Source organism: Erpetoichthys calabaricus, chromosome 7 (assembly GCF_900747795.2).
Source record: "Erpetoichthys calabaricus chromosome 7, fErpCal1.3, whole genome shotgun sequence".
Taxonomy (NCBI): domain Eukaryota; kingdom Metazoa; phylum Chordata; class Cladistia; order Polypteriformes; family Polypteridae; genus Erpetoichthys; species Erpetoichthys calabaricus.
In genome coordinates, this window is record NC_041400.2 from 38,576,582 (window position 1) to 38,589,442 (window position 12,861).

Below are 12,861 nucleotides of genomic sequence, written 5' to 3' on the forward strand. Positions count from 1 at the left end.
CGTTGCTACCCATTGGGTTAGAGGGCCAAAATGGACACGACTACAGAAGCACTGGTCATGATTTTTATGGCCAATTCCAATATAAATTTTCCGTAGCAGGAATTATCAAATTCTGAATCTGCAAGTTCACGTTAGGGGACTAAGCTTTCTAAAAGTCTGAAGAGAACAATTTAGGTGAGTATAGTAAAGGTAAAACTGAGGAGGTTAAGTAGTGGTTTAAAAATGTAATTCTGTATATTCCTATATAAATTATCAAATCATAACAGGCAATTTTTAATCTATTCATATTCTTACCTGCGTAGTTTAAAACAGGGTTGGCTTACCCTGACAGCAAGAGGTGCAAAGTATGGAGCCTTTCAAAGCTGTTGTGTCTATGTAGTCATAAGTTACTTTACTGTTTTCTGTGAACTTTATCAAATCGCATACATTCATGTATTGCTCTAATACAAGGGTGATATTTTCCTTTTTCAGAACTTGCCTTCAATTATTACACTTTACAACAGTTATTGTGAAAATATGACTAAAGCCAATGTCACGTTACACAACTTCAAGTCAGTGGGGATGTCAACCTTGACAACTACAGTTGCTGATCTCATCGTCCGATTATGTCAAGTTACACTACTAGAAATTGCTGAACATTTCAAAGTATGTGACTGCATAACAACTTTCCATTACACTTTCCTAGAGGCTTGTCCCTTTTCCTAACAATCTGCTGTGTATGAAAGCTATTGAGGAACCAATACGGTTAAAACTCAGGTATTTAATGTAGTATAGTCTACTAACACATGAAATTACATTCTATTATTGCTATTATTTTTGAATATGACTCATTGTTACAGAAATATTCAAAAATATAATTACAGACTCTTGAATGAAGTAAATACAAAATGCTCCAACTTTAACATCAGTTCACCTAGTCATCGAACACACCTGAATGTTATGCCATGCATATGAAATATTTTATGCTTTTCTTTTTTCCTTTTTCCATTCTGTCTTGATACGTAAAACACGAGACATCAGACAGACTAGCCTCTCTTGGTCCAAAACACTGACATTCTTTATTCCTTTGTCACACACGTGCGATTAGGAAGAAGCTGAGTGGACCAAGTGAAGGTAATTGCCCACCAGGGCAGGGGGTGGCAGGGTGCGTTAAACCTACTTCTGATGTCTCTGCGTGCCAAATTCGGAAAAACCTTTCTGATTCAACATCGATGATGTCACTTTCGTTTCCGGTGCCAAGACTGACGTCACTTCCAGGGAAGGTGCCTAGAACGAAATCACTTCCGGTCACGGAGCCTAGAATGACGTCACTTCTGGTCGCGGAGCCTAGAATGACGTCACTTCCTGTCGCAGCACCAAGAACGACATCACTTCAGGTTCGGGCCATAGGAGACATCACTTCCGGTTTTGGCTTTTAAAACCACCATCTTTTCACAAATCAGATCAATTCAGTTTGGAACTCAACCGGTGCACTTCAGTGCTGTCTTCAATACCCTTTTGCAGCCAGGAATAATATATGGGTGGCTGCCCCAAACCTTTTTCGTGAGTCGAGGCTGATTATTTTCATACCTCGTATATTGCATTATATTCATGGTGCTTCCAGGTGGGTGCCCTTTGGTTGTTATCTCTCATGAACACAAATCCCGCCCCTACAGGATGAGTTGTAGACTAGTTGTAAACTAGTTGCAGTGAGTCGTTGGGTATGACAGACTACGCAACTAGAGGTCACAGAAGTGGGCCACAGCTACACCCAGTTCTCAAGATTATGTAAAAGAGGTCTCTGACTGAAAATAACTGCAAAACATGTGCAAAGTGACATGGCCTTTAGTCGATGTCAACAGAATGCCTTTTTAACTATATGGAAAGAAAAGGTAAAACTTAATAAAATATATAACATTAAACAATATGCAATTACCATGTGCCCGAAATTTACACTATTATATAAATCAATATAAGTAAAATCAATCAGCAACACAATTAATTTAAATGTCCGTTTATTCTTCTGTCCATGTTTGAACAAGCTTAATCCTACTCAGAATCATTTGGAATCTGAGCATAATATGGCTGTACTGGATGAGAGCTGGAGTTGACTGCAACAGCAAAGAATATAAGGCAGGAAGCAGCCCTGCACAAGGTGCCCCTTCATCTCAAGGCACAACCACACAAACTAGCACACTGGGTCAATTTACAGGAGCCAATTAACCTAATTGACTTTATTTCTAAATCCCCAGGCATGTCCAAGTACCTGAAATAAATAACCAACTCCTTACAAACAGAGAAAGAACCTGGATTTAAACTGAGCCTCCAAAAGCTATATTGCAGCATTACAAACAGTGTCACCCTAATTTAAAGTAAGTGCCCTTAAAGGATCACCATCTTTGGTAATCTATATGGTTTATGATTTAAAAAAAGAAAAAAATATTTAAGATTAATTTAAAACATTTTAAAAGCTGAACCTACAATACAGTTATTGGTCTGTCAGTTTACATGTAAAAATAAATGTCAGCTTGGTTTCTAATATAGTGCTTGTGCGTTTTCTACCCATTTACTTATTTTTTAATCATTTTAATCCGATACAGGGAGACTGAGCTTCTCTTATCAGCATCAAGCAGGAGGCTGGAAATAAATCTAGACTCCTGCACATAGCCACACTCGTTAACACTGGACAACAGAAATTATGCAAAATCATATCATTTGACGGTATTGAAAGTGCATCATTAATAATCTTTCAAAAAGAAACAGCAAAGCTTGCATTCTTCATCTCCTGCTTGATTCTCAACACAGATATTACAACAGGCCTTGAGAACATGTTTTGTGTCATTTTCATACCCTTTCTACTAAACTGTTTACACAGAAGATTACATTTCACAGAAAGACTTGAAGGATTGTCTCAGGTCACAGAGTCTTCAGCCAAACCCTGTGCAAAGTTTATCAGCCTTTCAAAGACATGTTTTTTTATACAGTATGGAAAAATATGATGAGTATTATAAACGAAAAAAGAACTTCATTATGCAAAAACACCTGCTAAATTCATTGGCATGTAGTTTTTAAAAAAAATGTGGTTATAAAATGATCATGATGAAAGGTATGCTTGGAAATGTTGCAATAGTGGTGAGAATACAATAATTTCCATTCATCTTAGTTTGAAACTTTACTACAAAAGGCCATAACCCACCTCTCCCACTTTATCTGCAAAAAGTTGAAATGGGCTGAGTGACTCAGATCCTTCATTAGATACTTTGTTTTATTCATAACCAGGATTTCATAAAGCTAAAGCCCATCAATTGGCTGCTGCACAGAACGCTACTAGCATATTTTAAGTGTATTCTTTGAAAGCTTTATTTCCGTAGCAGTGCACTCAATTAATAAAGAACATTCAGCACATTGTTGTAAGGAGCACTCTTTGTATCCATTACAGAACAAATGTCTATAACAAATATCACATGGGACTGCTGTTACAAGACTGAACATTAAAAAAATATATATATTTTATATACTGAATCTTTTTATATTGTGGACTGTAGCTAAATGATAACATAACTTATTCATGTTTTCTCAGGACAAAACAATCGTTTTTAAAGTTACATGCACATCTCCATTTTATTGCTATTGTCTCTTATTTTTTGTTGTGGTACTAATACAGATCAGATACTGCATTTGTCCAGTCATAGCATAAAATCACAGCCAGTTTTACTTAGCATTTTGTGTAATTTTTATGATAAAAGTGTTACAGCTTTGGAAGAAACGAGCTTCACTCTTAGTTTAGGGGACAGAATGGCAAGCCTTTTTATTAAATAAATAAATAAAAAGGATCGAATGGGGATTCAGACACTATGAATGCATGAATCCCCTGTTGTAAATGTCATAACATGTTTTTATACCACTGCCCATGTTGGTCTAACACATGTCCTGCATGTAGAACCCACAACAAAAACAGCAAAATTACATTTTGATCAACTGAATTACAAAACATACCTTGTATCAGTAAAAGGTGGGCTTGTATACAATATTACAGGGTGTGTTACTGTTAAATACTAATCTATAAAAGCTGATAACATCAAGGCTTGCCCAAGTAGCTAGATCAAGGAGTTTAGGAAGAATCACAAACTGTGTCCTACTTCATAGACTGGACACTACCTGCCTTAGATTTGATTTTCTTTCAAATAGAATTAGACATGTTGATAAGCTACCTATTTTCTAAACCTATCCAGAAAAGGCTCAAGAACAGGCTCATAGAGGTCTAGAGTTAAACTAAAGCACTAAACTAAACCAAGGCAACTAATAGGCAGACATAAGTCCATCACAGTGACATCCACACTGCCCCACAACATCATAATTTGAATTTACCAGTCAGTTTAACATGCATATTTTTGTGCTACAGAAAAAAATGGAGTACATAGAGAGGAGACATGTGGCCAGAGTAAAAATAAATAAATGAATAAACCACAAAGGCAAAGGAAGGGCCAGAAAGCAAACCAGTATTTGATGATCTGTAAGGCAGCGACATTCCACCTCATATTATATTATAAATAATAAAACACTAGATTATTGTGGACAATTGGTTTCGTACTTAAAGAAGTGCATAAGTGTCACCTAATTGAAGCAGAGTATAACTGATGTCCAGAATACCTTGGACGTCACTCACAACATACTCACTGAATAACAACATTCTCGACACATCACAGAACTGTAGCAGCCATGTTGGATGGGGATTTCCCTACCCAATCTCCACTATTGATTTATATCGCAAATGCACAGAACTTTCCTGCATGGATACTGTAAATATACTCCATTTCACAGTTTACAGCACTGCCTAATCTGTTTTGCTTGTGTACGGCAGGATTTGCACACTGCATTTATTTAAAAAAACTACAGGAACTTCTTTTGAGGGGTACATTAGCTGACAATAATAAGAATATTATGAAAATGTTTGGGGCGGCACGGTGGCGCAGTGGTAGCGCTGCTGCCTCGCAGTTAGGAGACCCGGGTTCGTTTCCCGGGTCCTCCCTGCGTGGAGTTTCCCACAGTCCAAAGACATGCAGGTTAGGTGGATTGGCGATTCTAAATTGGCCCTAGTGTGTGCTTGGTGTGTGGGTGTGTTTGTGTGTGTCCTGCAGTGGGTTGGCACCCTGCCCAGAATTGGTTCCTGCCTTGTGCCCTGTGTTGACTGGGATTGGCTCCAGCAGACCCCCGTGACCCTGTGTTCGGATTCAGCGGGTTGGAAAATGGATGGATGGATGGATGAAAATGTTTTGTTGTTCTGCATAGTTTCATTGTATATTGTGTCTTCATTGCTGGATTAAGCATGCTATGCTCCTCGCTATATAGCACAGATCAGGTAATAACAGGGATAATAACCTGTTGATCCGTTGCATCACAGGCTCTGTGGACGTTAGTCATAGTGACAAGAACTTGGAAGATGTAGAGAGATAATATATTTGGAGTATTGTGGATGAGTATAATTTTATATTGGGGAAGGCATAATGAGGTTGTGGTTAGCATGGCTGCCTTACAGTTTAGATCATTATTTGGTCACAATAAATCTGTCCAGCACAGTTTGCAGACACTTTGTGATAAGTAGACTGTGGCGCAGTGGAGGTTTTTAAATAAATAATCATGTCCCAAGTGCGTGCAGGCTCAGGACAGTGTGGATGTGCACATAATGGCGCCACTCCAGGTTTGATGGCCATGCTTGGCTTATCACACACTTCATATTCAAATTCAAGTGCATTATTCAGGTACCTTATTCATACCTCAGAGTCGGTGGAGGGTCACATCTGCACAACCAAGCCAATATAAGAGAAGCCTCCATGGCAGAGAGGAAGAGCAGAGAAATACGAACAGAGAAACAGAAAGAGAAAGTCGGAGAGAATAGAGGTTAAAAGAAAGAAGGACAGAGATGACAGGATCAGGATGCCAGTGTCCAAGGGAATGGAGGCAGAGGGTGGCAGCAAGCCGCAGTCAGACAAGCCTGGGGTTGAAGAAGGGACCCTCCTATTGAGCAATGTTGGGGAGCAGGAGTAGCCCATTAGATAGTGTCTCCCAGGTGGGAGTCGCGTGTGTAGCTCAGCAATGAGCCCCATGGAAGCCAGGTATTAAGGTTTGACTGCACCCGTCAGAAGGACTCCTCTTTTGGCTGTGGGATCTAAACAGGGTAAGCCGGGGGTACATCGGATTTTAGAAGGATGCACCAGGGCTCATGACTTTTTAAAGGACTGCTTCCTGCCATTATTTTAACCTCAATTTAATTGGATTTATCTATTGGATATTAATTTGCAATATTTTAACCTCCACAATCACTTTGATTTCACTGGATAATTTATTTAATGATTTGATGAACTGCATTTTTGAACACTGTTTTTGGATTGGTTTTAATAAAAGTTTTGCTTGACATTTTTTGCACCATTTATGTGTCCTCTTTTGCTTGGCTCATCTCGGTTCATGACTGGGTTGATGAGGCTCCAGGTAGCAACAAGGAAGCACAGAGTCGACTCGGACCATCACACACTTCCTGAGCCCCCAAAGGGCTAACACAATAGTTCTGAAAGCAAGCAAAATTACATAAAATATCCCAGATGTGCAACCTTATAGCATTATAATAATCTGCAGTTTAACAAAACCCAAATCCAAATAAAAACCATGATTGATACATTGGTATAACTGAACAATGGATGCTCTTCAGTTATTTTTATTTTTTATTTATTTTTTTTAATATATCCTGCAATGTTAAGCAGTAATAACCACATTAGAAATTATGAAGACCATACAGAATATATTTTACTTCGTGCAAAATATACACAAGAATTGCTAATGTCTTCTGGGGAGACACTGAAGATGTTGCGCAGTGACAACACATCTTTGAAAATAATTTAAGGGTTAAAAACTCTGTATATGGTATAAAAACATTTGTCCAGAATTCAGAGTCTTTTTTTTTTCCCAATGTAAGATATTAATGTACATTGTCAAGTTATAACACACATGATATCAAACTCCTCAATTAAGCACATTCAAGGAATGGAATTGTAGGACTATAATGCAAAGAGATCTCATAATTACCTGTACTCCATCAGGGGGTTTCAAATATGGTTTGGAAGCAAACTGGCAGTCTTCTGCCTCAACTGGAATGACTACTGGTGGCGAGGCAAGGAGCTCTGGGAATGATCCTTTACTGAGGTTCAGCAGCTCTGGGTTCCCTTTTCCATCCTTTACAGATTCACTGAGATTAATAACAGAGTCTCTGATGTTTGAAATTATTTCATTATTTTCAGCTAACAGCCGCTCTAAATGATCTATTTTATCTTGTAGAATGGATAATTGTCCCTGGAATGGAAAAAAAGGTATATTTAACTTAAAATAGTGTGCAAATATATACATTATCTCAAATTGATTAACTCAATTTCAATGAAAAAATAACATGCATATTAAAATACATAACACACAAAAAAATTTACAAAATTAACAAAATTTGCCTTAATAGCAAACTTGACAGCTTAATACATGATTAATTATTAACCTGTACACCTTAAGCAACGAAAAAGCCTGACCTGTTAAGAGACACACCTATAAAATAAAAACATGTTTTATTATTCAACATAATCCATGCTAACACCAATAATACTTGTTATAATGTTCAAAAAGCCACTCGGATAAAATGTCTGGCCTTGCACATTTAGCATTTGCAACTTAAGCATATTCAGCTAAGATATATCTAAGCAGAAGGGGACAGTTGGCAGCCTTCCTCACCACTTTTTCCCTGTTTCACTGAAATAATCAATCTTATTATTGTTGTTGTTTCCAGTACTAGCTTGGACATTACATTTCTTTGGTACTGGAGAGTCACAATGTTTGGACTGTTTCGACTGTTGTATGGGTATTCATGATTAATTTTATCATTGTCTGGACTCACCAGCTTGAGTTTCTCTTTGGAATACTGGATGTGGCGATGCTTCATTTCAGGAGGTCATATGCCATGAATACCTTGCTGAGGTTTGACTGTGTGTATCAAATACATTCAACTGAACCCATAACTAAAGTGTCTGGTATCTCATACACTGTTCGTAATCGATTCTCCAATATGATTTGTTCCATGGTATCAAACTTTTCTTCTGCTATTTGAGAGATGTCATGCCACAACTGAATTATGTAGCCCTACTCTTGACTGTGGTATATTTGACTAGGTGAGAATGAATCCATGAAGGCGTATTTTTCTACAGTGTAAGGAAATTCAATGGTAGCACAAAACTGCATTTTGTGGTTTTTGGCAACCATGCTCTGAAACATGAAACATTCACCATAAAGCAAATGCTACATATTTGTAACTAGCAAAATACCCGTGCTTCGCAGTGGCAAAGTACTGCTTTAAAATTTTTATTAAGAAGAAAAGTAAACCTTTTTAAACTGAGGGAAAATATACCAATAATTATTTGTTAAGGATCTCTTTGTATACCACATTGTCAGTTCGGCCTTCCGGTTGTAATATGACCAAGCTGTGCGCTGAGCTTACTCTTGAGCATGCAACGTATAGTTGACCATGTGAAAAGCAATCTTGCCTCAAATCAATGCCAACCTTTTGTAGGGTCTGTCCCTGAGACTTATTAATTGTCATTGCAAAGCAGACCCTTACTGGAAATTGGAAGCGTTTGAATTGAAATGTGTTTCATCGATAACTTCACATCCAGCTTTTGAGAGTTTAAACATTCATAAACATCAAAGTGTCCACTACTCAAATCGTCACCTGTGAATCTAAGATGTATAAGAGGCATTGGCGGTTGTCCAAAGGTGTAAAATATTTAGCCATTTTGGTACACTTGAAAGCGACAACTTAACAATTTAGCGGCAGCCATCAACTCACATGCAGAACCATAGGTGAAGGGCTTAAGCATTTCACTCTTATAGTGCTCCTGTGTAGTATAATTATCTCCTGTACCGTCATCAGTCCACACCTTGAACCTGTCCCAGTCATTCAATACATAAGACACAATGTTCCTCCGGATATCAAGAGTGAGCCTGATATGGCCGTGCAATATGTAACACAGAGAATGGAAAAGGCAGTCGCCATCTCTGGGCATGGAAACCACTCGGTAAGTGACAGTTCTTTGATTGATGGTAATCACCTCGATAGACATGTTAATGGGGGTACGGTTGGAACGATAAAGGAAATGGGTACCTGAACAATGTAAACTAAGTCTAAAATACCTAAACAATAACTATAATCGTAATAAACGAACAATAAAACAGCGGAGAAGCCATGGATTAAATAAAAAGACTGCAGTTATCAGCAGGGAGACATGAATACCGTGGCGAAGCAAGGAAGGGAATGAAGAGACCGGAGCGACGGACGGCCTTGTATAGGCAGGCAGCCAACTACATGGGAGGCTTGGGGATGGGGGACCCAACGTCGCCTCACACGGCGACCGAGCTGCAGGCTATGAACGTATACATGTACGTAAGTAGGATTCAGTTAGCATTGGGAACCCGCGTACCAAATTTCTTGAAGATGGGCCCATAAGTAACAAAGACCATTGGAAAGTTCAATATGGCGGCCGACAGTGGCGTCATAGCACTGAAATAAGTACGTACATCGGTTTCGGTTAGCACAGGGAAGCCGCCTAAAAAATTTCGTGAAGATGGGGCCATAAATAAGAAAGTTTAACATGGCGGACGTTGTCAACCATTATGACTGTTACACGTAGAATTTCGAAATGAAACCTGCTTAACTTTTGTAAGTAAGCTGTAAGGAATGAGCCTGCCAAATTTCAGCCTTCCACCTACATGGGAAGATGGAAAATTAGTGATGAGTGAGTCAGTGAGGGCTTTGCCTTTTATTAGTATAGATGAACATGTAGTAGGATGCATGAGCTAATCTTTGGTCACTAGCAAAATTAGCAACCAAAAAAAAAAAAAAAACGTTCAACGTCAGACTCAAAACTCTTGTGTATTTTATTATATACATTCTGATTCCCTGTTACTCTTTATGCTATATGAAATATATACTCTTATAGCATGTTACAAGAAAAAAAAATTTCAAAACAACTACTTTTATAATTAATATATTCAATAATTTTTCTAAAAACTAAGAAGATCAAATTTGGTTTATAAATACTTCTTATAAAAAACTGACTAATAACAAAAAGTTGAAGAGAAATTTGAAAGCAAACTAATTAGGATTGTGCATTAATGAATTTCCAAAATTTACATTGAAAAAATAATCACATACTTAATATAAAAATAAATTACTATTTACTATATTTTTGTTTACATTTTCAAAGAGACAAATGTGTACTTTAACATTCCATAACATACAATATAAAATGGTAGTTTAGGTGCATAAAGAAACAATGAGTACAAGTAAAATATATGCAAATCACACAGTTCTTTCCCATTTCTATTTACTAATTTTACTGTTATTTAGTTGTATTTGTTACTTGTGAAAACAGTCATAAATGTTAACATTTAAAGAATATACTTAAAAAGCAGTCAAAAGAGACATGGGGATGCTATCATGCCAAAATACTCAATACTCAAAATCTAACAGTATGCAAAGATGAAACACATTTCAAAATACAGGATGTTCAGGTGCCATTAAAAACATACTAACTGCTTGACAGCAAGGGGAAAAGTCATGTGTTGAGGGGGATAAAATGTGCTTGCTAGCTTTGCTCAATTACATGTAAATGAATTTTCTTTTGTTTTTCATTTAGCCTTTAAAGTGGATGACATTCAGTAATAAACAATTTACTGTATCAACAATGGAATCAAACACCAATCAGCCACATCAAAACAAGTGACAGCTGAAGTGAGTAACATTGACTATCTCCTTGTCAAGCGGTGGTATATATTAGGCAAGAAACGAACACACAGTTCTTGAAGGTGAGATATTGAAAGCAGGAAAAATGGGCAAGTTTAAGGATCTGAATGACATTGGCAAGGGCCAAATTAAGATTACTAGATGACTGGGTCAGAGAATCTCCAAAACTGCAGCTCTTGTGGGAGGTTCCATCTATACAGTGGTTAGTACATATAAAAAGTTGTCCAAGGAAAGACAAATTGTTTGTGATGCTTTGGGAAATGTTCTACTGGGAAACATTGGGTCCCGGCATTCATATGTATGTCACTTTGACACATATTGCCTACCTAAAGATTGTTGCAGACTACATAAAAACCTTCGTGGCAACATTATTTCCTGATGGCAGTGGCCTCTTTCAGCAGAATAATGCACCCTGACATACAGCTAATATTGTTCAGGAACGGATCGAGGAACATGACAAAGAGTTCAAGATGTTCACTTGGCCCCCAAATTCCCTAGTTCTCAATCCATTGAGTGGGATGTGCTGGAAAAATGAAAGTGCCATCTCAGAACTTACAGGACTTAAAGGATCTGCTTCCAGCATCTTGGTGCCAGATGCCATTGGACACCTTCAGAGGTCTTGTCGTGTTCTTGCCTCGACAGGTCAGAGGTGTTTGGTGGCACAATGGGGACCTACACAATATTAGGCAGGTGGTTTTAATGTTGTGGCTGAATGCTTTACACACATACACATAAGTCTGAACACATCCAAAAATGTTTTTGATAGAAATTCATGCCTTTTTATATTCAAATATATGATTTTAATAAATAGCCAAGACATTGCTAGTGTTTTAATGGTTATTACTGCTTGAAATGGCTAATTTTTACATTTTCATTCCGGGTCCTAATGGTAAACTCACTTAGCATATGATTAATTTGTCATCTATAAATGCTAAAAGGTTATTAAATAAACCTCTGTAATTGCATTACATTAAACTGAAACCTGTTATTCTGATCACTTCTGTTGCAAGGTACTGGTAATTCTACAGTCCAGTTCTGGATTCAAAAATGGACAAAATTAACAGCTTTGTCAAGAAACATGTCAGTCTATTGTTCTTTTGCAGAATGAAGGTTATTGCATGAGATGGCCAAGAGAAGAGGGCAAAATGGATCTACCCAGGACTAAAAAAAAACAGGAATGCCCTGTTAGACAACTGCATAAAAGGAGGGTACATCAGGGTCTGTAGTGTGATAAACAAACACCTTACAGGTCCTTAATTGGTTCCTTCCTTAAATACACACCAAATGCCAGTGTCACCTGCAACTGAGAAAAGATGACTGTGGGATGCTCGCTTTAGAGGCAGAGTTTCAAAGGAAAAGCCATATCTGAAACTGGCAAAAAAAAAAAAAAAAAAGTTAAAATGGGCAAAAGAACACAGACATTGGACAAAGGCTGGCTAGAAAAGTATATTACAGTCAGCATCCTGGAGTCATCTTTTCTTTGTTTTGCAGATGACACTGGTATTTGGTGTGGCATGTATTTAAGGAAGAAGCCAAATGAGGATAACCAAATTTCTCTTGAATTGTTGCCAAATTAGACAGTTTCATGCACTATTGGGCTATTTTTAAATCAGTTGTGCATGAAATAAACGGCTTGGGTGTGACTCCTCATTTTTGGGCTTTTTTTTTTTTTTTTTTTAAATTGTGTGCAATTCTGAAAAGACTAAAATGTCTATGTGCATTTCCCTGCCCTTTTAATTTACTAAAGCAGATATTTTTCTTTCCAACCTGAGGATAGTGAAATGACACACAATCTTCAATTTCACAGAAATGTACAGTTCAATCAACCAATGACCTGTCAATCACAGCTACAGATCCCAAATTATTGATAAAATTGGCCAATATGGAGGGAATTGACCAATTACAGCTAATTAAACAGTCTACCTAAAAACAAAACTACAAACGGGTGTCAAACAGGAATACATAGGGGATTTATGTCCTGGTCAGACTCCATTTTCGCGGTAAATCAATAACTCTCAGACCAAGTTTTGAAACATATGGGAAAAATATAAACG

The 12,861-nt window shown here is 37.5% G+C and overlaps 1 protein-coding gene across 1 annotated transcript in view; it reads right to left on the reverse strand.

Moving 5' to 3' along the window:
- Window positions 1-12,861, reverse strand: part of man2a1 (mannosidase, alpha, class 2A, member 1) — a 516,515-nt gene that overhangs the window by 416,902 nt on the left and 86,752 nt on the right. The window contains exon 2 of the mRNA XM_028804824.2: window positions 7,057-7,320. Coding sequence (XP_028660657.1) covers window positions 7,057-7,320 — 264 coding nt within the window. The remainder of the gene's footprint in view (window positions 1-7,056; window positions 7,321-12,861) is intronic.